At 40.2% G+C, this 25,075-nt stretch overlaps 7 protein-coding genes across 8 annotated transcripts; 1 reads left to right on the top strand and 6 right to left on the bottom strand.

Annotated features, from left to right (window-relative positions):
• Window positions 1–1,436: 1,436 nt before the first annotated feature.
• On the bottom strand, window positions 1,437–4,279 carry LOC135936774 (uncharacterized). Its single transcript, XM_065479725.1, has 6 exons — window positions 4,186–4,279; window positions 3,300–3,559; window positions 2,883–2,980; window positions 2,212–2,808; window positions 2,002–2,161; window positions 1,437–1,815 (listed from the first exon to the last, which is right to left on the bottom strand). Exons 2-6 carry the CDS (start codon window positions 3,547–3,549, stop codon window positions 1,574–1,576), a joined length of 1,347 nt encoding a protein of 448 aa, XP_065335797.1. The 5' UTR covers window positions 3,550–3,559; window positions 4,186–4,279; the 3' UTR covers window positions 1,437–1,573.
• A 606-nt stretch (window positions 4,280–4,885) lies between these two features.
• On the bottom strand, window positions 4,886–6,564 carry LOC135936042 (protein yellow-like). The gene is made up of 5 exons (XM_065478724.1): window positions 6,531–6,564; window positions 5,958–6,275; window positions 5,316–5,906; window positions 5,102–5,260; window positions 4,886–5,021 (listed from the first exon to the last, which is right to left on the bottom strand). The coding sequence occupies exons 2-4, from the start codon at window positions 6,261–6,263 to the stop codon at window positions 5,120–5,122; spliced, it is 1,038 nt and encodes a 345-aa protein (XP_065334796.1). The 5' UTR covers window positions 6,264–6,275; window positions 6,531–6,564; the 3' UTR covers window positions 4,886–5,021; window positions 5,102–5,119.
• Window positions 6,565–10,248: 3,684 nt separating this feature from the next.
• LOC135937116 (protein yellow-like) lies at window positions 10,249–12,755 on the bottom strand. Its single transcript, XM_065480202.1, has 4 exons — window positions 12,422–12,755; window positions 11,165–11,746; window positions 10,758–10,911; window positions 10,249–10,428 (listed from the first exon to the last, which is right to left on the bottom strand). Exons 1-4 carry the CDS (start codon window positions 12,740–12,742, stop codon window positions 10,313–10,315), a joined length of 1,173 nt encoding a protein of 390 aa, XP_065336274.1. The 5' UTR covers window positions 12,743–12,755; the 3' UTR covers window positions 10,249–10,312.
• A 1,714-nt stretch (window positions 12,756–14,469) lies between these two features.
• On the bottom strand, window positions 14,470–16,893 carry LOC135935973 (protein yellow-like). The gene is made up of 5 exons (XM_065478625.1): window positions 16,633–16,893; window positions 16,046–16,367; window positions 15,381–15,977; window positions 15,086–15,245; window positions 14,470–14,835 (listed from the first exon to the last, which is right to left on the bottom strand). Exons 2-5 carry the CDS (start codon window positions 16,355–16,357, stop codon window positions 14,504–14,506), a joined length of 1,401 nt encoding a protein of 466 aa, XP_065334697.1. The 5' UTR covers window positions 16,358–16,367; window positions 16,633–16,893; the 3' UTR covers window positions 14,470–14,503.
• Window positions 16,808–18,975, top strand: LOC135935974 (protein yellow-like). Of its 2 annotated transcripts, none has more exons than XM_065478626.1 (5): window positions 16,808–17,034; window positions 17,239–17,553; window positions 17,703–18,275; window positions 18,449–18,557; window positions 18,613–18,975. In XM_065478626.1, the coding sequence occupies exons 1-5, from the start codon at window positions 17,029–17,031 to the stop codon at window positions 18,720–18,722; spliced, it is 1,113 nt and encodes a 370-aa protein (XP_065334698.1). In that variant the 5' UTR covers window positions 16,808–17,028; the 3' UTR covers window positions 18,723–18,975. The 2 variants fall into 2 exon arrangements, with proteins under 2 accessions (XP_065334698.1, XP_065334699.1); XM_065478627.1 differs by having other exon boundaries at window positions 18,608–18,738.
• Window positions 18,976–19,598: 623 nt separating this feature from the next.
• LOC135936224 (protein yellow-like) lies at window positions 19,599–21,482 on the bottom strand. The gene is made up of 4 exons (XM_065478967.1): window positions 21,171–21,482; window positions 20,495–21,091; window positions 20,202–20,361; window positions 19,599–19,946 (listed from the first exon to the last, which is right to left on the bottom strand). Exons 1-4 carry the CDS (start codon window positions 21,480–21,482, stop codon window positions 19,615–19,617), a joined length of 1,401 nt encoding a protein of 466 aa, XP_065335039.1. The 3' UTR covers window positions 19,599–19,614.
• An 830-nt stretch (window positions 21,483–22,312) lies between these two features.
• Window positions 22,313–24,319, bottom strand: LOC135937220 (protein yellow-like). Its single transcript, XM_065480332.1, has 4 exons — window positions 24,003–24,319; window positions 23,317–23,913; window positions 22,918–23,074; window positions 22,313–22,689 (listed from the first exon to the last, which is right to left on the bottom strand). Exons 1-4 carry the CDS (start codon window positions 24,315–24,317, stop codon window positions 22,367–22,369), a joined length of 1,392 nt encoding a protein of 463 aa, XP_065336404.1. The 5' UTR covers window positions 24,318–24,319; the 3' UTR covers window positions 22,313–22,366.
• Window positions 24,320–25,075: the final 756 nt, after the last annotated feature.

Genomic DNA, 25,075 nt, shown 5'->3' with positions numbered 1-25,075 from the left:
AATATCAAGATATATCAGATATTTTTCCGAAATATCAGCTGATATTTTCTGATATTCAAAATATCAACGATGATATTGATATGATATTTAAAATATCATATCAAAATTGATATATCAAAGTTGATATACCGAACCCTACGCCAGTGCCGCATATGTTGCGTTTTGCCTCTGTTCACAATGACGTTCAACACCAGAAGCAGACATAATGTTTCCTGTTAGAGCTTGTCATTTTCCTGACATGTTCCCACGGTAGTGCTTCTGCGAAACGTCGTTACCGATGCACGACGCTTCACATCCGGACTCATAAAATCACGTCCACAGCAAAACAAGCTTTCTGTTAAAAAGAGAGCAAAAATATTGGGAACACACGAGCACAGCTTTTGCAGATTTAACAATTTTCAAAATTTTACAATAATTTAAAAGATTTCCTCTTGCTTTCACTATTGTCTTGCAGGTTGATGGTATGTCAGGGTAATCTCAGGATTTTCAGGTTTATTTCTGAAAGCGAGAGAAATGAGAAGAGGTTGAGAAGCTCTTGTTTTCTAAGAAGGTGTAATTATTTCTTTTTCCACAATGTTTTGCGGCAACCAAAAATGCTAGAGTGTCAGAATTAATGATTCCCACAACTGCGATTTTTTGTTTCTGTTCTGAAAAACTGCTGCAGATGGCGCTGTTCCTCGCCTTCCGTTGGGTAAACTAATGGCGCAACGATAAATTATTTGTGAACAAGGTGATGGGAAGCGGGAAATTTTTAAAAAGAGAGTTACACAGATATGATGGTTGCTATTGAACGCCTGCAAAAGTTTAAAACAGGCAATTTGTTCTACGATCATGCTTGGCGCATTGCCTATGTCACAGCCTCAATTTTTCTTGCTCATTTCACTAGTTTCGAAAGCCCATAGGATTCAAAATTCAAACCCCCCAACAGCGGGCATTAATTATAATTATCCCATATTCAGCTCTCCGTGAAGATGACAGCAAAATAATCCCGTTTTTTAATATTGAAACACTTTGTTTCAAATAAGCACCCTTAAAATGTGTTAAATTGTTTTACTTTCTATCTGTAAGATTTACACTTGTGATTATGATTTATTTGACCTATAAAATTAATCGCAACACAATTTTGTGTAACAATGTGGAAAACATTAATACCCTCCTTAGTCCCTTCAATTTATTTTGTGATTTGGGAGGGCCAAAAACGGAATCCTTCTCGCTTTTAGTTGTGGTTTCCTCAAGAGCCGCTGCCGGCATTTCATTAATTTTCCTTCAAGCCATTCAAAGTCTCTGCTCATTGGTTGGCTGCCTCCTCTGACCGAGAATATATTGCTTGTTCGAATTTAAGAAAACGAATTGAGGTAGCGAGCAAGAAATACGTATCAAAATGAGTGAACTCTAGACTAAGCAAAAGTTTATCTTGGAAATGCGCATATATATTGCATTTTTATTAACCTCGAAATATTCTTACAAATGAAAATTATGAAGTTAAAAAAGACAAGCTGTGATATATTTTATTTTTTAATGCAACACATTTTTATAGAATAGAACTTATGCTCAATAAGAGAGTAAAGTTTATTTAATTACAAGTTTCGTCATTGTTAGGTATTAGCTCAAGCAGATTGTCCTCCGAATTCCGCCTAATAAAGGGTTGCATTCTTTTCATCTTCAGGGTCAGCCAAGCAATGACAGTGCCGCTCAAGACCGCGCAAAACACCAGCAACCAAATCAAAATTGTCACCAAAGACTGACTTTTGCGGTAATTCTCTTCCAGACCAGCACATCCTCTGCTTCTTTCGTTCACTTGAGGCGTAGGCAAGGCTGCAAAAAGAACAGTGTTAAAAAGAAAATCATAAAACTCTGTGGGTGGGTTTGGTGTTTTGAATTATATTCATAAACTTTATAATATAAAATCACGATTAGTCTAAATAACAGAAACATGGGGTGATACAGGAAAAACTGTATCGTATTTCTCATTTAATGGAAAGTTAATTGGATTTTATTTACCTGAGGACGAACTGAATAAATATGACCTTGCACCGACTGCAGCCTTGAGTATTTTAAACCTAGTCCCTTCGACACCTGGTGAAGTACTCAAAGTCATCCACAAACTGCCGTTTGTGTCCAAAGCAATATTTAAATACTCCTTATTATCCAGCACTCCTAACTTTTTGATATTGTTAGAATGACGAAGCTTGAATTATAGGGACGTATTACCTCAAGCAACCGCTGCTCACGGAATGGCTCCGAAATATTCCACATGGAGACGAAATTCTTCTGGTAAAAGGTGGCATACAAGACATTGGCATTGTTGAATAACATTCTGGTGGGTTCTTCAGAGCATTGGCCGATAAATTTAATTGTAGCGTTTCCACCTTCATTCCTCAGCTCAGACACAGACAATGAATACAGTTCTTTGGAATTATGTCTTCCAAGGTACAACTGTCTCGCTTCCCTGTTAGGAGAGAGGGCCAAGGAAAACCATTTTCTCCCTGTTGTTCTTACTGACCAGGATTTGTCCGTTTTTCGGCTGTAAACTACAATGTGCTCAGAATAAGAATCAGTGATGTACGCAAGGAAATCGTCTGGGGTTTTGTCGAGTACTATATCGAGCAGCCATCTTTCTCTATAAGTATGAGAGACGACTGTGTCCGGGAACTGGTGAATCAACTCGGTTTTGTCGTTGTTGAGCAGGTCGAATATCCAAATTTTGCTCGAACAATTGATGCTACCTTGATCAAGCACCCACAACCGACCATCAGGGTCCGTTTCCAATCCTCTGGCCCACTGAATAGAATCGCAGTTGTCTTCTTTCTGACGATAGAAATAAAATTATATTTTTTATAATGTAACATAATCGAAAATGTCTTTTTCATTCAGAGACTTACATGTAAATCCCAGGATGGGAAAGCATCAGGCATAGGAGGATCAGTCGACGTTTGATGCCTGTCCTGATGACTTTTTGGTGAATCACATCTATTCAAACCTAAAAAAATTACCAACCCAGTAAATATCCACAGTTTGTCATTTTACTAAACCGCACAGCAATGTTTTAAAACCATAACCTACCGTGGATTAATCCTATAATTGGTGTATGGATTATAACCACAAAAATCCTTGGTAATTGTCTCGACCTACCCCTGACAAGCAAAAGGGTTTAGGGGTATTACCTTCTTCCCCTTAATAAAAAAGGTTTTATAATTCTTGATTATACTCTCTATTAATTAGTAAACCCCAACTACGGGGTCATCTTTTGTTTTTTGGGAATTTTAGGGAGTGGTTTGGTGTTTAAAACCGAAACTGACCTTTAGTTGACGTTCCACTCGTTGGCAGCCACAAGAGTGTGGCGGAAATTCCGCCGTAGATATCTTGACTTAGAAACAGCCTTTCTCCGAAAAAAGCCATGTAATGAAATAGAACAGATGTTGTACAAATGTGTTTTCCAGAACTGTCCTGTGTGACATAAAATTGATCCCACTCGTAGACGGTTGTGAAGTTGACGGCGTTGGCCAGGCACAGACCATGAAATAAGATGGCAGCAAAGAACGCGGACATTGCGTTCGAGCTGAAAAAGCATAAAAAATCTATTGAAATCAGGCTAATGGAAATGTAACAAAATACACGGGAATGATATTATTAGGTCGGCACACCTCTTTTTCGACGCTCTTGATTGGCCGCCATTATTTTGACGCCATACGACTTCTAACCAGCGCGAAAACCAACACAGATCGCAATCCGGCCCCCGGTGGGAATTACGACTGCGCAGAAGGTTTTGATTTGTGTCACGCATGCGCAGTGATGTGTTTTGGCCTCTTCGTGAGCTGAAAAAGCGATCTGAACACACTGCGCATGGTTAAGATGCGCACAAGTTTACTGCGCAGCTTCAAAATGGGCGAATTAATCAAGCTGACTGATATTTTTGTTGTTATTTCTTTGAAAATAGCTGATTATCCCGGTAAATTGCAAATTTACCGTTCAATCATCAAGCTCATCAAGCTTGCGGAAATGTAAAAAAAAAATCGCGGGAGTTAAATTATTAGGTCGGCACGCTTCTTTTTCGGCGCTTCTGATTGACCACTGGAATGTGTCCTGATTTTCGCCGCCATTATTTCGACTTCTGCCCGGCGGGAAGCAACACGGAACCCGGTGCCGCAGATAAAAACCGAATATTACACATGAGAACGAACTCACCCAGAGCGTGCCTCTCGCGCGGCTCCTCTTCTCGTTGTGTGCTCTGTGCTGTTGCTGTGCCGGGCGATGCGGTTGCCTCCGCCTCGCGAATCGGGTCACGCGTTACATGACGCTCAACAGGATAATATTATTCGGCGCACGCAGATTTTTTCAAGGCTCATTTTCGCGTGGCTCATGAAAGAGCGAGCGAGCGATCGCTTTGCTGTTTTTTATCTCTTCTCCGCCGGCGTGCACTCACAATCACAATCAGTTTCGGCGACTCGACCGATCTTAATACACACTAGAACAGAAAACGCGTAAATAAATCTAAAAGCAAATAGTTTACTTGTTTATTCTTGCTTGTTAATACATAAAAATAATTAAGAAAAGATTATGTTTGCTCGCCAGTTTTTATTATTTTGTTTTTCCTGATTTTTACAAAATTATTAAAATTAAATTTCATTGAAAAATAAAGGCTTCTCGGTGTGGCGGCGTTTTCGCCAACGCTGCTTTCTATAGCAAAAACAAACATTGTCAACCCCTCAGTATATTCTTGCTTCGTTAGAAAATTTTTATTGAGAGAATTTTTAACATGACATATAAGTGAAAAAGCAACAGTTTAATTAGGGAAAATGCAATATTTATTTTTATTTGCCACGAAATATTCTTACAAATAAAATGTTATTCTGTTAAAAACATGGAAAACCAAAGCGGTATTGTATTTAATTAACTATTTATATTAATGCAAAAGATGTTATAGTTTCCATTAGTCATATTAGTATAGACATCCGCAAGGTCAGCCACGCAAAGATAGAACTGTCGTCGTTTGCCTGCTTTTCACGACATCCGAAGGATTTCTAAAAACGAAAGACGTTTATTATTTATCGTATACAACCTATAGTAGTGGAATAATAAAGTGAAATTTGATTTTATTTACCTATAGCGACGCGTTAAATTATTGTGATCTTGTGCCGACTGCAGCCTTAATCAGTTTGTGCTTTTTCTCCGAATAGAATCCACTTCTCACCGTCATCCATAAAGTTCCATTCGTGTCCAGAGCAAAAGCAAATGGCCGATCAGCACCCTGATATTCGATCTAAAACAGTGCAGTGATTTGATAAATTGTAAGCCTGACGAATCTTAAATCATACCTCATAAAATCGCTGCTCACGAAAGGGCTCCGAAATATTCCATTTCGAGATGTAATTCTGGCCGTAAAAAGCTGCATACAAGATATTGGCATTGTCGATTAACATTCTGAAAGGTCCTCTAGCAAATTCGCCGATAAATTTGACAGCAGCGCGTCCGCCTCCATTCTTCAGCTCAGAAACAGACACCGAGTACAGGTCTTTGGAACCTATTGATTCAATCAGGTACAACGACTCTCTGCTAGGAGACAGGGCCAAGTATTGCCATTTTCTCTCTGGGGTTTTAACTGACCAGGATTTGTCCATTTTTCGGCTGTAAACTATGAGGTGCTCGGAAAATGAGTCCGTGATGTACGCTAGGTAATCGTCTGACGTCTTGTCGAGCGCTATATCATGCATCCACGCTCCCGTTGAATAAGAGACAATTATATCCGGGAACTTGTGAACGCGCTCTATGGTGTCGTTGTTCAGCAGGTCGAATATCCAAAGTTTGCTGTTACAATTGCCGCTACCGTTGTCAAGCAGCCACAACCGACCCTCAGTGTCCACTTCCATTCCGTAGGCCCTCTGAATTGTGTCGCACTTGTCTAATTTCTGGCAAGAGAAAAAGAAAGCGTAAAAGTTTTTATTCATTCAGAGACTTACGTGTAAGTCCCAGGAAGGGAAAGGAGCAAGCTTCGGAGGAGCAGTCGATGTGATTGGCAGCGACACCAGGGTGACGGGAATTCCAGATTTTATACGAAGGCTTAGAAAAAGTCTTTCTCGAAAAACGGCCATGAATTCAAGAGCAACATCCTCGGGTTTAAAATTTTGCTTAATCCGTTCAATTGAACTGCTTGCTTCTGATGGCCAGACGTAATCAAGTTTATCCCACTGGTAGACAGTTTTGAAGTTGATGGCGTTGGCCACGCTCAAGCCTAACAAAAAGATGGCGGCGAAGAGCGGAGACATTGTGTCTTCGAGCTGAAAGCATAAAAATCAATAAAACTGTTTATGTATTAATTCGTTTCAGGACCGATATTGATTGGCATATCAATTCTCTTTAATTTGTGTAAGGAATTCAAACAAAAATTATTACAAGGTTTGCATGGGTTAACTAGAGTTTTCACAAATTCCGAGTTAAATTTATGATGATTTCCACCGGGTTAATATGTATATTTAAATTTTCAGATTCTCAGTGCGCCGATAAAGCAAAATATTGCTAGAGAGCAAACTCACCTCGTGCGTGCTTCTCGCGCGGCTCCTCTTCTCGTTGTGAGCTGAGTGAGCAGTGCGGTGGCGGTGTGGATGCCTGTGCCTCGCGAATCAAGTCACGTGACGAGTCGCAAAAATAGACAATTCGTGCGGCGACGCATGTTTCCCCTCAAGGCGTTGGTTGCTCAGTTGCTCATGTCAGTCTGAGCAGAAAAAAGATCATACTGCATGCACGTTACGGTCGAATTTTTAATTTCTGCATCGCATTTCAGCAGAGTTGTTCGCACCGTATACACAAGAGCCGAGCTATTTGCATAACCTGAAAAAATATATGCAGCGCCTTAAATTTCAGCTTGCGCACGTTAAAATTCAAAAATTATATCTTTATAATAATTATAAATATTTTTTTTAATTAATGATGGATGTCTGAATCAGAGAATTTATTAACTTTCAGAAGAATTAAAATTTCATTAATTTTTTATTGTTTTATTAAATGATTTCCTGAACCTTCTGCTCAGCACATTCCGTGGAATATAATTCCGTTGCACAATTGTTCTATCTTAAAAACTCGCGGGTTTTCTTACACGAGGGTTGGGGGTAAACTGAACGCACACTGCAAGACACACAGCTCCGCACTTCTCATCCATATAGAAACAGCTGTCGCTTCGAGAAAGGTGAAATTGGACGAGAATTAACAACGAGGTGGGTATATAGCTTTTTAGTTTTCCACGATATTTTTTGTGGATCTCTAGGATATTCCAAGGAAAAGATCCATCTTATTTTTATTAGAGGAAATAATATGCTTCTTATGAAAATAACTATTTTAGTTCGCTTTCCTTGAAATAGAAAATTTACTTCATTCGTTAACTGCAAATGAAACCGAGATATTCCGGGAAATTCTTTAAATTTCTCTGACGGACATTTTTCAAATGTTAGGAGTTCCCTAGATTTTCTCTACTTCCATAATTATTAATAAACTATTTCGAATATTAGGCCATGGCTGGACATAATGATGAGGAGTTTTTGAGGAAATACCAATGCTCTATTTTGGATCGGGCTCAAAAGCTGAAAATAAATTTAAGCACCCTGGAGTTTCTGTCAACTCAAGTCGAAATCGTTAGAAGATCCCGTAAGTCTAATCAATTTTCTGCGAAATATGATCATTTTCCTTGCTTAACCTCATATATGTAGCAGCGAACTGTTTGCTTGAGCTGAAGACGATCAAGTGTCTAAATCCGTACGGAGACTCGATGATCATGCAAAATGTGGTTTTGCAAACCTGCGAAGCGATGACAAGTGGAATCTTTTGTCCTCGTTTGGACTTGGTCGACCTGACCGGCATCATCTCCTTTTGCCATCCTGACCAAAAGTTCCGCATCTTCCAAGTCGTATGTAAAATTTAAACCACTCTTTAAATATAATCTGATTTAACCCGATAAGGTTATGAAAAAAATGTTCCAAGTCGCTCACGAAACGATCGGCAAGGTGCTGCTTCTAAGGCACTTGGACATTGACCTATTCTTCCACCAGAAGGTCGGTTTCTTCGATTTGCTCACGTTGGACATGCTGCACAATATGCAGCGTTTGCGAGAGTTTCGGATCGAGCTGTTCACATTCAAATTGGACGATGTGCTAAACCTGAGTTATTGCTGCCGCTCTTCTCTCGTGTTCGTCAGCGTCAACCTCGACCTGGACGACCCTGGGTCACTTCCACATGCGTGGGAGTTGCAGGACAAACTGGTCAATTTGCGGATTTTCCTCTTCCGCTCGCCGTCCAAGGCGGGAGTCAAGAAGCTGACCCAGCTTTGCGTCAGGAACCTGCCCAAGTTGCAGCTCGTCCAGGAATTTGCCAGTGAATTTTGCACGGGCCAGGGTTTGCCCCTTCCTGATCCTGAAGAATCGAGAAATAAAAATCCACCTGCTTCCAACCTGCTCCATTTAACAATTGATTTGGACACGGATCTGCGCGACGCTAAAGATATTCATGTCAGGTTTCCCAACGTAACCCATTTGAAGGTGTGAAATTTATTGTAATAAGGGGATTTTAATGTAGGAATTTTTCGCAGATGTTTCAGGACGATTTTTTTCCTGTGGAGGTGGTTTTGCACACAGTAGATTATCTGCTCCATTTTTCCAAGGTTGAGCACCTGGACCTCCGCTTGTCCAGGCCGTCGACCTTCAACCAAATCTTGGAGAAGTTCTTTGGAAGGTACAAATACAGGATCAAGACTCTGAGCGTCGTGAGCCTCTCTCCGACGATCAAGACCTGCAGCATCAGCCACATTTTCCAGCAGTGTCCGCATCTGGAAAAGCTCAATTTTGTGTCTCACCAAATGGACGTTGATCAGCTCCAACCCGAAATTTATCACCTGACAGAACTGGAGCTGCTGGTGACTCAGTAAGATCTCTTTTAGGAAATAAATTAGTATCAATCAACAATTTAATTTTGCAGCATTTCAAAGGACAGGAGCGATTTGCTGTCGTTCATTCTGCGTTCTTCCAGTCTGGAGAGGGTCAAGTTGATTGGCCAAACTGAAAACGTGGAGGACGTGGAAAATGTAACCTGCAGCATTCTGGGTATCGAAGGAATCCTGCGCAACCTGAAGTCGCTGGTCATCGACATGGACTGCGCTTCGATCGGACAGGTCAAGAAAGCCACCTTCCAGTCGTACGTCGAGCTGATCTACTGCGTCGACGAGTGCTTAGAAGATGAGAATCTGGAGAACGTCCAGTTTTTTATGAACAGTCTCGACGAGTACTCGACTCTTGTCAGATGCCAGCTTGGAATTAGTGACGAACCGAAAATTCGCTCTGAATTGTTTTTCTCTGGAGTGACTAGAAAAAAGCTCAAGTGGTTCGTCGACACAGACCTCATCTCCATCCTCAACCGGTTTTATATTAACTAATATTTTTACACAAATTATATATATTAAACTTTTATATTTGGAATAGTTTTGCTCCGCATTTTTGGTTTTTCTTTTTTATTCCTTGCGAAACCGTCTTTGCCTCTGAGTGCACCAATCGATTCTTTATTTTATTCTAATTAACAAATTATTGCAATGCAATATATACTCAGTACACAATTGTTTGCGCTGATGTTGTTATGCCCAATAGGAATAAATCATTTAATTTATTTTTGTAATTCTATTTATTATTCATGAGTCCAATACTCTTATTGTTAGAATGAGCAACTCGCCGATTTTGCACTTGCCCTCGCAGCAGCACAATTTTTTTGAAAAATCAAATCGCCTCTCGCCTTTGATTCACATTTGCAGTCTTAAACATCTTGATAAGAATTTAAAAAAATGCCCGTCCACAGGATTAATTAATGGCTATATAGTTTTAGGACGTTTTTTGTGTGAAATAAAATCAGTCAAGTAGCCGCAATTAAGTGTCAATGAGTGCGCGTGCCGCCGGCGCCGGAGAGAAAAAACAGCAGCGATCGCTGCTACTCTTTCATGAGCCACGCGAAAAAGAGCCTTGAAATAATGCTCTGCGCGCCGAATAATTATGCATAGTTAAAGAAACGGGCTCTTGTTGTGTGCGGGCAGCGGCGGGCCAAGAATAAACTCGCAAAACGAGAGTTGCTATTTTTATTTTTATACTCAGTACTCTCGAGAGCAAAAGACACGCCCCGCCTTTTTCGCTCTTTTCTCGCTCCATCAAACCAGTATTTTAAGAAATAGTTAGATAATTTGCAGAAATTTTGCTAAGGTTTTCTGATAGTCAAATTTCATTTTTATTGGGCAATTAAATTAACGAGATGCCTTTAATTAAATCAACGAAATCATGCAGCACGAGTAAAACTACAAAATAGCCAGGGCCAAGAGGATAGCGAAGAATACGATCGAGTCGATGAGAATTCTGCTTTGGGCGACGTTTTCCACAACATTTTCTTTTCCAGGACCTGCAGCATCTAATTCTGAAATTGGCGTGCAAATCGTGAGTGAAATAAATGCTTGCGTGCGTTTGAAATTAAAAATAGAACTCAAATTTTATTTACTAAACTCGTTTAAGTGCCTTTGATTTTTGCAACTGTCCAGCAGAATGCATAAAAATTAAACTGATAATAAAATTTACATATATCTAACTGGAAATTGACGGATTTAGAAATTAAAAAATATAAAATGCCTGCCCACGGGCTGCGAGCCATTTTCATCCATCAATGGCTTCATATAAGAAGATTTTTTTATTATGTTTATGGTATTGAAAGGTTTTCAAGGATCTGCGTGTTCGGAGAAAAATTAATACCTGGTGAAACCTCGAGCTCAAATAATTTTTCTCCGACTCCAGCCTTCAAAAGCCTGAATCTTGGCTTTCTGTCTTTATCAAACACCGTCATCCAAAGGGTCTCATTTTCGTCCAAGGTAAAAGTAAATGGCCAATCATTTTTCAGTCCAGCTACCTAAAACCAAGCAATTTATTATTTAAAATTTTTATCGTTTTTTAAAAATATTCCCCGTGAACTAGGAAAAGATTTAGATCGTGTTTTTCTGCCACTACTTTTTGGTGTGAGTCGAAATGAATCGGTAATTTGGATTAAACTCGATAAAAGAAAAAAACATTTCATATTTTGTTCGGATAAGTAAAATAGTTAATTTGAAATCACAATTTTATTTATTTTGTTTGAAATGCTATTTTAAAATTGTATCCTCTACCTCGTGAAAACGCTGCTCCTGAAATGGCTGAGAAGTGTTCCAAGAGGATAGGAAGTTTTTCCTCGAAAAGGCTGTTAACATGGTGCCCTGGTTGTCCATCAGCATACTATACGAATCAATTTCAGTCCAGTTTCCGACTAGTTCCGGATTTGCAGTTAGATTTCCATTGCGAAGTGCGTCGACAGAAATTGAATATAATTCCGTGGAGTTGTATTTGCCAATGTAGAGCTGTCTCGGTTCCTGATCCTTTTTAGGGGACAGGGCGATGGAATAAACCATGATATCTGGCGTTTCCACAGTCCAAGATTCATTTCTTTCCAAACTAAACACGACAATGTGTTTTTTGACCCACAAGGCGATGTAGGCAAAGGTTCCGTTCAGTGTTTCGTCGAGCACCAAGTCGTGCGTCCATTTTTGAAAAGAAAACTCATGAACGAGTTCGGTTTGATCGTTGTTGGACAAGTCGATTGTCCACAGTTTGGAATTGCAATTTTTGCTACCCCCATCGAGCACCCACAGCCTTCCGACGGAGTCCACTTGCAGCCCTGTTGCTTCTCCGATTTGGCTGCAGTTTTTCTCTCCCTGAAAAAAGAGGAATCGATTTTGCTCATTTAAAACCAAGTCAAACTGGTCAAACTGAAGATTTTCTGGATTTGGACTCGCTAACCAGCGGCTCTCTGCAACAACCCAGCCAGTCAGAAGTCAATATAGCGTCGAAATAATGGAGGCCAATCAGGAGATATTCTTTATTTTTAGTTAAATCAGTCAGCTTGAAAATTTCCCCCATTTTGAAGCTGCGCAGTAAGCTTGTGCGCATCTTAAGCATGCGCAGTGTGTTCAGATCGCTTCTTCATCTCACTGAAAGGCTGAAACTTATCACTGCGCATGCGTGGACCAGATTAAAACCTTCTGCGCAGTCGTAATTCCCACCGGGGCCCAAATTGCGATCTGTGTTGGTTTTCCCGCCGTTTTGAATTCAAAATGGCGTCGAAATTAAAGGAGACAGTCCAGTGGCCAATCAGAAGCGTCGAAAAAGAGGCGTGCCGACCTAATAATTAAATTCTCGCGTATTTTTTACGTTTCCAATAGCCTGACGTGCCATCTAACGGTCAAATCCCCAATTGCCGGGCTAATCAGCTGTTACTAAAAAAATAACAACAAAAAATATTGAACTTTCCCGCCGTACTCTACCAGTCGCGTGAATGCGGGCCACGTTACTATTCTCATTAAATAGGATTTATTTTACTATTCACTTACATTCATCTCCAACGATGGGAATGGAGTGAGCAATGGGGGTGCGGAGGACGCGCTGCTCGTCGGCAAAGACACCAGAGTCGCCGGAATGTATCTATTGTATCTATACAGGCTGAGGAAGATCCTCGATTCGTAGACAGCCATGTAAATAGGATAAAGTTTCGCTGGCTTGAAAGTTACATCTGCCAAGGCCTGTGCCCTGCTTTTCTCGGACGGCCACTCGTAGTCCAATTCCTCAGGCCACTCGTAGACTTGAGTGAAGTTGGCTGCGGTGGCCAGGGAGGAAAGGGGGAGCAGGAAAATGGCGACGAAGAACGGAGTCATCCTTCCAGCCACTTCCAACTACGTTCACAAAAGGCGGGAAATCCAAATTTTAAGAAAATTCGGCGCCAAAGAGTCGAAGAAGGGAGTTAAAAAATCTGGAGATGTTTCGATTATGGGAAATTAACGAAAAGGAAAATACTTTTAAAGTAGTGGAGTTGTCACGTCCTTTTTTAACTATTGGAACGATATTAAAAAATCTAAAGCTTTCGCATGCTTTTGCTTGTCGATTTTTATCTTACCGTTTTCATTCAGTATTTACCAAATTAATTAAATTTAATTTTTATTGAGAAATAATTGCTTGATATGGTTGAGTAAAATTAATTTTTCCAAATAAAAAATGATTTTAGAACCGTATTTTATGTGAGTTTGACTTAACTTTTTAGAAAAAATATCGCAAGAGAGCGAACTCACCCGCATGCTTCTCGCGCGGCTCCGCTTCTCGTTGTGTTGAGCAGTGCGGGGTGTTTGCCTCCGGCTGGCGAGTCGAATCACGTGACGTGACGCAAAATTGACGCGTTTCGTGCGGCGACTCCTTTTGGCCCCCAATGCTTGCTTTCATTCTCATGTCAGTCTGAGCAGCAAAAAGCTCATGTTGCACGTTTCCATATTTTTCGAGTCAATATATTTTCATAAATTAAATTGCCTGATAAAGATGAAATTTGATGTTCGAGAAGAGGCGTTAATTTATTTTCCTAGTCAGAGTTTAGTTTTTGGCTCCGAGGGGACGCTATGAACTTGACCTTATTTGCCTTCAATCAAATTAAAATTAAGATTTATAAGTATTAATTATGTTAACACATACTGACATGAGAGCTGGCTGTCGCATCCTCTTGCGGGGAAAAATGCGTCACTTCCCGAAACGTGAATAATTACGTCACGTCACGTGACTCGATCCACGAAAAGGCAAACACACCGCGCAGCACACAGCACACAACGAAAAGAAAAGCCGCGCGAGAGACACGCCCGGGGTGAGAGTACGCTCTCTTGAGATATTTTGTCTTGAGACTTTTTTTGCAATCTGAAGGTTTCTAAAGTTTTGCAGAAGGCATTTGTTGAGGTCAGTGAGGAGGGCACTGAAGCTACTGCTGCCACAGGTAAATTTAATTTAACAGCTCATGTTTGTATGTCATGCTTTTGCATTTTTATCTCTTTCCTAATTTAAATGCGCTGATTTTATTTCAGTGCAAACTAGAAATCACATAATTTTGAAAACTTATTTTAAAAATCATTTTCTGCCTCAAAAAAAGTGGTGCTGGGTAACGGTATGAGTGGCTTCTTTGATCCGGTGCCAATCGTGAAATGCGACCATCCATTCGTCTTCTACCTCAGTTTCAAGAGCATCCATGTTTTCGGAGGAAGAGTCACAAACCCAGCAAACAATTAGTAAGTTTTTTGATAAAACTGGTTTCTTTTAACAATCATTCGGAATTTTTGTAGGTATACAATTAAAAATGCGACGAGTTGTTCTTTTATCAATACAAGATTCTTTGCGGACCGATCAGTTATATCTTACATCTAATAAATAATATAATTATCTGACGTCTTAAGATATTTTTTTTCCTAATGTATTTCCTCGCAAAAAATCAATATCACAGAGAAAATTGATTTATTTCAGGAAGGATATGGATATTAAAAATCACGATCGAATTGCTGTACACGTTTTTTAATTATTTTAAAAACTATTTAGTTTTTGAATAAAATTAGTTTTTGCGTGAATATATCAGAGATTTAATAAGAGAGTAAGATATTACAAGTTGAACATTAGTGCCGACTTTCGCAAGTACTTGGCAACAGCTCACGATTTTCCTTCGAATTCTGCTTCAAAGAGGTTTGCATTTTTTTCATCCTCAGGGTCAGCCACGCAATGACAGCGCCGCTCAAGACCAAGCAAATGAGGCAGCACACGAGCATCCAAATCAGAATTGTATTCAGAGACTGACTTTTTAGGTGATCTTCTGAAAAATCTGCAACACCGTCGCAAGTTTCGTTTGATTCTAGAGTCGGTGGGGTAGTTCCAGTTTGGCTTTCCGGCGTTTCCGTGCTTTTCTCTCCAGTCACGAAAGTTTGAGACGTAGTTGAGGCTGCGAAAAGAGCTGAAACGAAAGAGTGTGATTTTTTAGACTCTGGTGGATGTTGTTTGGTGAAATTATATTCAGAAACTGTTTATTTTTGAGAAATTAAATAATTTTGCAATTAATCAGAGAGTATATATAAAAAGAATTTTCAGAACAATAAAAATCACATTTCCTTTTTATTAAATAACATTTAGGATCTCGAAAATACGTGGTATAACAAGCACAAGTTTTTACCGTGTAGAATATGTCGTAGATATGATTTATATACCTGTGGAGGGGATGAATTGATATGATCTGGCGCCGACTGCAGCCTTGAGTAGTTTATAATGCCTATTCTTACTCCCAGTTACGTATCGCTCCGTAATCCACAAATTGCCGTCCGTGTCCAAGGCAAAAGTAAATGGCACTGAAGCACCCTGTCTTTTTACCTAAAACAATGCAGGGATTTGATATTGTTAGCCTGACAATATAGATGGGAATATATTTTATACCGTATAAAAGAATAGATACACTTTAAAATTTGTTTTTACGATGATTTTACAGGGAAATATGAAATATATTACCTCATGAAACCGCTGCTCACGAAAGGACTCCGAAATATTCCACGTGAAGACGTAATTCTTGCCGTAATAAGCAGCATACATGACATCAGCATTGTCGAATAACATTCTGTAAGGGTCTTCAGTCCATGTGCAAATGAATTTCACAGCAGCGCTTCCGCCTTCATTCCTCAGCTCAGACACAGACACCGAATAAAGTTCTTTTCTACTATCTCTTGCAAGGTACAACTCTCCCACTTCCCGGCTACGAGAGAGGGCCAAGCTTTGCCATGTTCCCCTTCGTGTTTTGACTGTCCAGGATTTGTCCATTTTTCGGCTGTAAACGACGATGTGCTCAGATCCAATGTCCAAGATGTACGCAAGGTAATCGTCTGGCGTTTTGTCGAGCACGATATCACGCAGGGCCCTGTCCATATTTGACTGAGAGACGACTGTGTCCGGGAAGTGGTGAACGCGCTCGGTTGTGTCGTTGTTTAGAAGGTCGAAAATCCAAAGTTTGCTCCGGCATACGCTGCTACCGTTATCAAGCACCCACAACCGTCCCTCTGTGTCCACTTCCAATCCGTAAGCCCACTGAATAGTGTCGCAGTTGTCTTCTTTCTGGCAAAAGAAATAAAAACAATTGAGAGAATATTATTGCGTTCAAAGTTTGTCATTCAGAGACTTACATGTAAATGCCAGGATGGGAAAGGAGTAAGCTTTGGAGGTGAGGTTGACGTGCCGCTCGTTGGCAGCCACACCAGTGAGGCGGGAACTCCCACATACGAATCAAGGCTTACAAATATTCTTTCTCCGAAAACTGCCATGAACTGTGGTTCAACATTCTCTGGATTAAACTGTTGTTTTATCTGTCCAATTGAAGTGTCCGCTCCTGATGGCCAGACGAAATCAAATTCATTCCACTCGTAAACGTATGTGAAATTGACGGCGTTGGCTAAGCACAGGCTGAGCAAAAAGGTGGCTGCTAAGAACGGAGACATTGCGCTTGAGCTGAAAGTATAAAAAATATAATTGAAAACTCGCTTTAGTGCTGATATTTATGCATTGCAGTTATCTGAAAAATGTTTATTGTTACAAATATAACAATACTAAACAAAACTAAAAAATTAAATGCTTGTTTTTTCTTGTTTTTCAATCGTCAAAAAATAAAAGTAATGCAAGATAAGGATCTAATTTTAACGAAATCTTGAGCATGCGAATTAATTTTTTACATAACCGCAAATAAAAACCAAATATCGCGAGAGAGCGAACTCACCGCAGGGACGTGCTTCTCGCGCGGCTCCTCTTCTCGTTGTGTGCTGCGCTGAGCGGTGTGTTGGGCCAAATGCGTCGCCGCCCGAAAACGTCGATAATTACGTCACGTCACGTGACTCGATTCGCGAGGCGGAGGCCACCATGCACACATCTGATTGCGAGCACACAAGGAGAAGAGAACTGTGACAGTGTGTGTTAACTCAAAATTCAACGGAAACGTACAGCTTGAAACTTACATGAGAATGAACGAAAGCGAGCTATATGGGGCCGAAAGGAGTCGCTGCTAAAAACGTCAAAATTTCGTCACGTCACGTGATTCGATTGAAGAGGAGGAGGCAAGAACTCCGCTCAGCACACCAACAGCACGCACAACGAGAAGAGGAGCCGCGCGAGAGGCATGCGGGTGAGTTCGCTCTCTTAATATATTTTTTCTTTGGTCAAACTCACATAGAACGGTTCTAATATCATTTTTTATTTGACTCAACCATTAGTCAAAACATCTCCAGATTTTTTAATGGCTCAATCTAACTCCCTTCGAATCTTTGATTTACGTCGCTCTGCACCGAATTTTCTCAAAATTTTCATTTCCCGCCTTTTGTGAACGCAGTTGGCTGGAAGGATGACTCCGTTCTTCATCCCAATTTTCTTACTCGGCCTTTCATCCCTGGTCAACGCCGCAAACTTCACTCAAGTCTTCGAGTGGAATAATGAAAAGAATTACAACACGACGAAGGCCTCCTTGGAAGCCGAAATTTTCAATCCCAGGAGAATTATGCCTTTTTTCATGGCTGCCTACGGACCAAGACTCTTCTTCAGCATGTTTAGAGTTTTAAGCACGCCGGTGACTCTGGTGTCTTTGCATACGAGCAGTGCGTCCTCTGCGTCTCCCAAGTTCACTCCATTCCCATCGTTGAACATTCATGTAAGTTGCAAAAGTAAAATGATATGTTCGATTTAAATCTTAATTCGGCCTGAATTTGAAAAGGAAAACATTTGCTGTGTCACAAATAGGGGATATGCATTTTTTAAATTTATATAAATGTTAGAGCAAATCAATTCCTCTTTTCGCAGGGACAAGGGGACTGCGACAAACTTGGAGAAGCAAGTGGGCTGCAAGTGGACTCCGTTGGAAGGCTGTGGGTGCTCGATCAGGGTAGTTTCCGTTGCAGTTCCAAAATATGGACGATCGACTTGAAAAACAACGATCAAACCAAACTAACTCACCGGTTTTCCTTTCAAAATTTGATTCACGACTTTGTGCTCGACGAAACGCCCAACGGAACCTTTGCCTACATCACGGAAATGGGTGCACAACACATTGTCGTGTTTAGTTTGGAAAGAAATGAATCTTGGATTGTGGACACGCCAGGAAAATCCCTTTTGACCATTGCTCTTTCCCCCAAGGTGGAACCGAGAAAGCTCTACCTCAGCGAATACGAATCCAGTAGACTGTATTCAATTTCCATCGCCGCACTCCGCAACGGATCTCGAACTGCAAATCCGGAACTAATCGGAAACTGGACCGCAGAGCCATATAGAATGCTGATGGACAACCAGGGGACCTTGTATGCCGCCTTTTGGGGGAAGAATTACATATCTTCTTGGAACTCTTCCCAGCCATTTGCGGAGCATCGTTTTTATGAGGTACGTCGACATTTAAAAAAATATTAGTTTCCTTCCAGTTTTCCTTTTTTTATCTTCGGGAATCTTTTGTGATCTGAACGTTCAAAAGATAAATATTCTGAGGATGTTTTGAGAAAGCTGGTGGTTTATTGGAACTGGTTATCTGTAATTTTTAATCGTTGAGTTGGTTTCAGGTCGCTGGACTGAATACTGACTATCCGTTTTCTTTTAACTTGGACCAAAGTGGAGCTTTTTGGATGGCGGTGTTTGATGACAAGAGTAACATCCTCACGGTCTTGCTAGGTAAGTTATGTCTGAAAAAAAGTTTTCCCTATTTAACAAACTATTTCCAGAATAGATGATACAAGAGGTGCAGAGCAAAATGTTGCGGAAAATGGCAGCCAAAGAAGAATACTGATCGACTCGAGCGTATTCTTCGTCATCCTCTTGGCCATGGCTATTTTGTAGTTTTTTACTAGCGGGCTAATAATCATTGTTTGTTCAAATAAAGGGAATGCAGTGTTTTGTAGAGAATTGTTTGGTTTCTTGACTATATGCATACTTTAGAAATAATAGTAGAAAGGTCAGTAAAGCGTCAAGGAAAACCCCTTTAGCGTCTACAAATTGAAGAGCTCTCTGGCTAACCTTTAACTAATTCAGTTCGACGTTGGTTACGGCGACTTGACTGATCTTTCTACACACCAGAAAACCTGGTAAAACTGCAGTTGCGATGCGCCGCAGTCCTTTATCCTGTGCAGAGGAATTTTCTGATAATCGTTTCGGAAATAAATTCAAGATTTCAACGAAAGCGTGCAGTATAAGCGCTGTTTCACTGCTGAGACTGACATGAGAACGAACAGCAAAAAGCGAGCCTAGTGGGGATAAAAGGAGTCGCCGCGGCACGAATCGTCTATATTTTTCTGCCTCACGTTACGTGACTCGATTCGCAAGGCCGAGGCAAACACACTGGACACCGCAAACAGCACGGTATACACAAAGAGAAAAGAGAAGCCGCGCGAGAGGCACGCCCGTGGTGAGTTCACTCTCTTGCGATGTTTTGTCTTTTTTGTCTTTATCGGCGCACTGAGACTCTTAAAAGTATCCATGCAGTCAAAGGAACCGTTCTAAAAGCAACCGTAGCAAAGAGAAATAATTGTAAAGAGAAGAGCTCACTGATTTCCAGCCCATATATTTGGTAAAAACAGAAATAATCTTTAAAGTGACTCTGGCGTAAAAGTAATTAGTTACTGTGCACGTTTTTCAATTATTTTAAAAACCATTTAGTGTTGGAATAAAATTATTTTTTGCGTGAATATATCAGAACTTTAATAAGAAGTTAAAATATATTACAAGTTGAACATTAAGGCCGAGTTTCGCCACTGCTAGGCAAAAGCTCCTGATGTTCCTTCGAAATCTTCTTCAAAGAGGTTTGCATTTTTCTCATCCTAAGGGTCAGCCACGCAATGACAGCGCCGCTCAAGACCAAGCAAATGAGGCAGCACACGAGCAACCAAATCAGAATTCTATTCAGAGACTGACTTTTTAGGTGATCTTCTGAAAAATCTGCAACACCCTCGCAAGTTTCGTTTGATTCTAGAGTCGGTGGGGTAGCTCCAGTTTGGCTTTCCGGCGTTTGCGTGCTTTTCTCTATAGTCTCGAAAGTTTGAGACGTAGTTGAGGCTGCGAAAAGAGCTGAAACGAAAGAGTGTGATTTTTTAGACTCTGGTGGATGTTGTTTGGTGAAAATATCGAAAATATATTCAGAAACTGTTTATTTTTGAGAAATTAAATAATTATGCAATTAATCAGAGAGTATAAAAAGAACTTTCAGAATAATAAAAATCACATTTCCTTTTTATTAAATAACATTTAGAATCTCGAAAATACGTGGTATAACAAGCACAAGTTTTTGCCGTATAGAATAAGTCGTAGATATGATTTATTTACCTGTGGAGGGGATGAATTGATATGATCTGGCGCCGACTGCAGCCTTGAGTAGTTTATAATGCCTATTCTTAATCCCAGTTACGTATCGCTCCGTAATCCACAAATTGCCGTCCGTGTCCAAGGCAAAAGTAAATGGCACTGAAGCACCCTGTCTTTTTACCTAAAACATTGCAGGGAATTGATATTGTTAGCCTGACAAATGCTTAAATATAGATGGAAATATATTTTATACCATATACAAGAAGATATACTTTAAAATTTGTGTTTACGATTTTTACAGGAAAATAAATTACCTCATGAAACCGCTGCTCTCGAAAGGGCTCCGAAATATTCCACGTGAAGACGTAATTCTTGCCGTAATAGGCAGCATACATGACATCAGCATTGTCGAACAACATTATGTAAAGGAATTCAGTCAATTCGCTGATTAATTTGACAGCAGCGCTTCCGCCTTCATTCCTCAGCTCAGACACAGACACTGAATAAAGTTCTTTTCCACCATCTCTTGCAAGGTACAACTTTCTCTCTTCCCTGTTCGGAGAGAGGGCCAAGCATTGCCATTTTCGCCCTGGTGTTTTGACTGTCCAGGATTTGTCCATTTTTCGGCTGTAAACGACGATGTGCTGCGATCCAATGGCCGTGATGTACGCAAGGTAATCGTCTGGCGTTTTGTCGAGCACGATATCACTCATGTAACTATCTTCTTCTGAATCAGAGACGACTGTGTCCGGAAACTGGTGAATGCGCTCGGTTGTGTCGTTGTTGAGAAGGTCGAATATCCAAAGTTTTTTTGAACATTTGCCGCGACCGTTGTCGAGCACCCACAACCGACCATCAGTGTCCACTTCTAAACCGTAGGCCCACTGAATAGTGTCGCACTTGTCTTTTTTCTGGCAAATGAATTAAAAACAGTTGAGAGAATATTATTGCGTTCAATGTAAATTCAAAGTTTGTCATTCAGAGACTTACATGTAAATGCCAGGATGGGAAAGGAGAAAGCTTTGGACGTACAGTCGACATGCCACTCGTTGGCAGCCACACCAGTGAGGCGGGAATTCCCGAAAACGAATCAAGGCTTAGAAACAGCCTTTCACCAAAAACAGCAATGAAATGTGGTTCAACATAATCTGGATTAAAATTCTGTTTCATCTGTTCATTTGAAGTGTCCGCTGCTGGTGGCCAGATGAAATCAAACTGAGACCACTCGTAAACGTACGTTAAGTTGACGGCGTTGGCCAGGCACAGGCCAAGCAAAAAGATGGCGGCGAAGAACGGAGACATTTTGCGTTTGAGCTGAAAGCATAAAAACTTAATTTAAAACTCGTTTTAGTACTGATAAAAATGCGTTGCAGTTATAAACAATTATAATTTTGTTAAAGAAAATTATGTATTCTAGCAGAGTCTGCGTGAATTAAAATCAAACAATTAACCTTCGCAACAGGCGTTTTTTTAACAAAACAAAAAATTTAAATGATTGTTTATTTTTATTTTTCAATGAAATGCAAGAAAAGGCAACAAATTTAACGAAATGTTGAGCATGCGAATTAATTTTTTACATAACCGCAGATAAAAAGCAAATATAGCAAGAGAGCGAACTCACCGCAGGGACGTGCTTCTCGCGCGGCTCCGCTTCTCGGTGTGTGCTCAGACGTGCGGTGTGTGTTTGCCTCCGTCTCGCGAATCGAGTCACGTGACGAGAATTTATGCGGTTGCTCATTTGGCTCCTTAAGGCTCGCTTAAAAAGAATTAGATACTAGAAGGTGATATTCCTGTTTGTGCACTGTGTTCGTTTTTTTAACAATGAGTCGCACTCTCAGATATCTCAGAAATCGCCCTGAAATTTCGGGTGGTGCGAGTTCACTCTCTGTAATATTTTGTCTTTATCGGCGCAATGAGACTCTTTAAAGTATACAGTCAAAGGAACCGTTCTAAATGCAACTGTAGCAAAGAAAAATAATTTTAAAGATATTTAGCTCACTGATTTGCAGCCCATATATTTGGTAAAAACAAAAATAATCTTTAAAGTGACTCTGGCGTAAAAGTAATTAGTTACTGTGCACGTTTTTCAATTATTTTAAAAACCATTTATTGTTGGAATAAAATTATTTTTTGCGTGAATATATCAGAGCTTTAATAAGGACGTAAAATATATTACAAGTTGAACATTAAGGCCGAGTTTCGCAACTGCTAGGCAAAAGCTCCTGATTTTCCTTCGAAATGTGCCTCAAAGAGGTTTGCATTCTTCTCATCCTCAGGGTCAGCCACGCAATGACCGCGCCGCTCAAGACCAAGCAAATGAGGCAACAAACGAGCAACCAAATCAGAACGGTGATCAAAGACTGACTCTTGTGGTAGTTTTCTTCAAGATCCGCTAAACCACCGCAAGTTCCGTTTGATTCCAGAGCCGGTTGGGTCGTAGTTCCAGAACTGCTTGTTGGCATTTGCGTACTTGTCTCTTCTTTCAAGTTAACTTGAGGCGTAAGCGAGGCTGCAAAAAGAACAGGAACGAAAAATGGATTAGATTCTTTAAAAAATTAAATTCTTTTACGATCGCGATCAAGGTATGTCTGAATAAGAGAATTAATCCAATTCAGAAGAATAAAAATCATTTAAATAACGCGAATATGATTTTTTTTTAAATTATGTGGTAATAATATGCACTGAATATTATCGTATTTCTCTCGTGTGGAAAGTTAATTAATTGAATTTTATTTACCTGCGGGTGTGTTGAATAAATACGATCTTACGCCGACTGCAGCCCTGAGTAGTTTGTGCCTATTTGCACTCCCAGTTTCATTTCTCTCAGTCATCCATATATTGTTGTTCGTGTCAAAAGCAAAAGTAAATGGCCAAGGAGTGAACAGACTTCCGACCTAAAAGAGTGCAGTAATTTATTGATATTGTCAGAATATTAGGAGAGTAGAATATTTAAAGTAGTTTTTTGTATCAAATAAAAAACGGGATGTTAACATCTATTTCAAACTTTTAGGTTTTAACTAACTGGGTTTGCACAAATTTTTGCAATGTTCGGAAAAAGCAACCGCGTTAAAAACATTCATGCTATAACACGTGCTGCTGGCAGAACTGAAATAATAATTTTACAGGAATTTTTTACCTCATGAAATCGCTGCTTTCGAAAGGACTCCGAAATATTCCATTTGGAGATGTAATTCTGGTATTTAAATGCGGCATACAAGACATTGGCACTGTCGATTAACATCCTGTAGGGGAATTCAGTCCATGTTCCAATGAATTTCACAGTAGGGCTGCCGCTTCCAATCTTCAGCTCAGACACAGACACTGAGTACATTTCACTGGAATCAGCACTTCCAAGGTACAACTGTCTCGCTTCTCTGTTAGCAGAGAGGGCCAAGGAATTCCATCGTTTGCCTGGTGTTTTAACTTCCCAGGATTTGTCGGTATTTCGGCTGAAAACAACAATTTGCTCAGCATAGTAGTCCGTGATGTACGCAAAGTAATCATCTGGCGTTTTGTCCAGCACGATATCACGCAGCTCCCTTCTGTAATATGAATGAGAGACGACTGCATCCGGGAAATGGTGAATGTGCTCTATGGCGTCTTTGTTGAGCAGGTGGAATATCCAAATTTTGCTCGGACATGCGCTGCTACCTTTATCAAGCACCCACAACCGACCTTCGGTGTCTGCTTCCATACCTTTGGCAGCCTGAATAGTGTCGCAGTCATCTTCTTTCTGGCAAGAGAAGTAAAAACAATTAATATTTAAGCATAATTTCCGATTACTAGTAGAAGTTCAACACCGGTTTTCGTTTAGAAACTTACATGAAAATCCCATGTTGGGAAAGGTTTAAGCTTTGGAGGTGCATTCGACGTGTCGCTCGTTGGCAACCACACCAGTGTGGCGGGAATTCCGTATTCCCGATCAAGGCTTAGAAACAGCCTTTCTCCAAAAACAGCCATGTTTTGAAATTGAACTTTCCTTGGATAAAAATTTTGTTTCATCTTTCCAATAATTGAACTGTCCACTCGTAGAGGCCACGAGAAATCTAATGTTTCCCACTCGTAGACGGTTGTGAAGTTGATGGCGTTTGTCAAGCACAGGCCAAGCAAAAAGATGGCTGCAAATAAAGCAGACATTGTGTTCGAGCTGAAAACAAAAAATCAAATTTAAAATTAGAATAATTCAATCGAGAAAAGCTTCTGGCCGAGACATGGTAATTTGCTAGTGCATCATTGATCTGAGATCTGTGCTAAAAATAAATTAATGTGTCAGTATGCAGAAATTCCTCATCTATTTTTATGTACTAAAAATTCTCTGGCCAGTTTATATTCATGTTAACTCTCGGTTTATTTCCTTTAAGTGTAACGTTAAATTTCACTGAAAATAGATCCTTGACATTTGACATGATTGAATTGAATTTAAATAAATAATTTCTTTTTGCTATGGTTGCAAATAAAAAATTCTTGTAGAACCGTTCCTTTCAATAAAAGCTATGTGAATTTTACTGTAATTTTAAGAGTCTAAATGCGCTGGTAAAAACTATAAGTATCGCAAGAGAGCGAACTCACCCCGGGCGTGCCTCTCGCGCGGCTCCTCTTCTCTTTGTGTGCTGTGCATGTGGTGTGTGGTGGCCTCCTCCTCGCGAACCGAGTCACGTGACGTGAGGCAAAAGAGACGTTTTTAGCAGTGACTCTTTTCGGCCACATGTGGCTCGCTTTCGCTATTCGTTCTCATGGCAGTCTCAGCAGTAAAAATAAAGATGAAATTTGACGATCAGAAAACCATCAAATTAACTTCTATTCCATATATAACTACCGTAGCAATTGCTACAAATTATCTGACCATTAATTTATATGCTAATCTATTGCAAAAAAGAAGCACCACCTCTATCTCT

This window comes from Cloeon dipterum, chromosome 2, assembly GCF_949628265.1.
Source record: "Cloeon dipterum chromosome 2, ieCloDipt1.1, whole genome shotgun sequence".
Classification (NCBI taxonomy): domain Eukaryota; kingdom Metazoa; phylum Arthropoda; class Insecta; order Ephemeroptera; family Baetidae; genus Cloeon; species Cloeon dipterum.
Note: the sequence above shows the minus strand (reverse complement) of the source record. Positions and strands in the feature narration are given on the sequence as shown.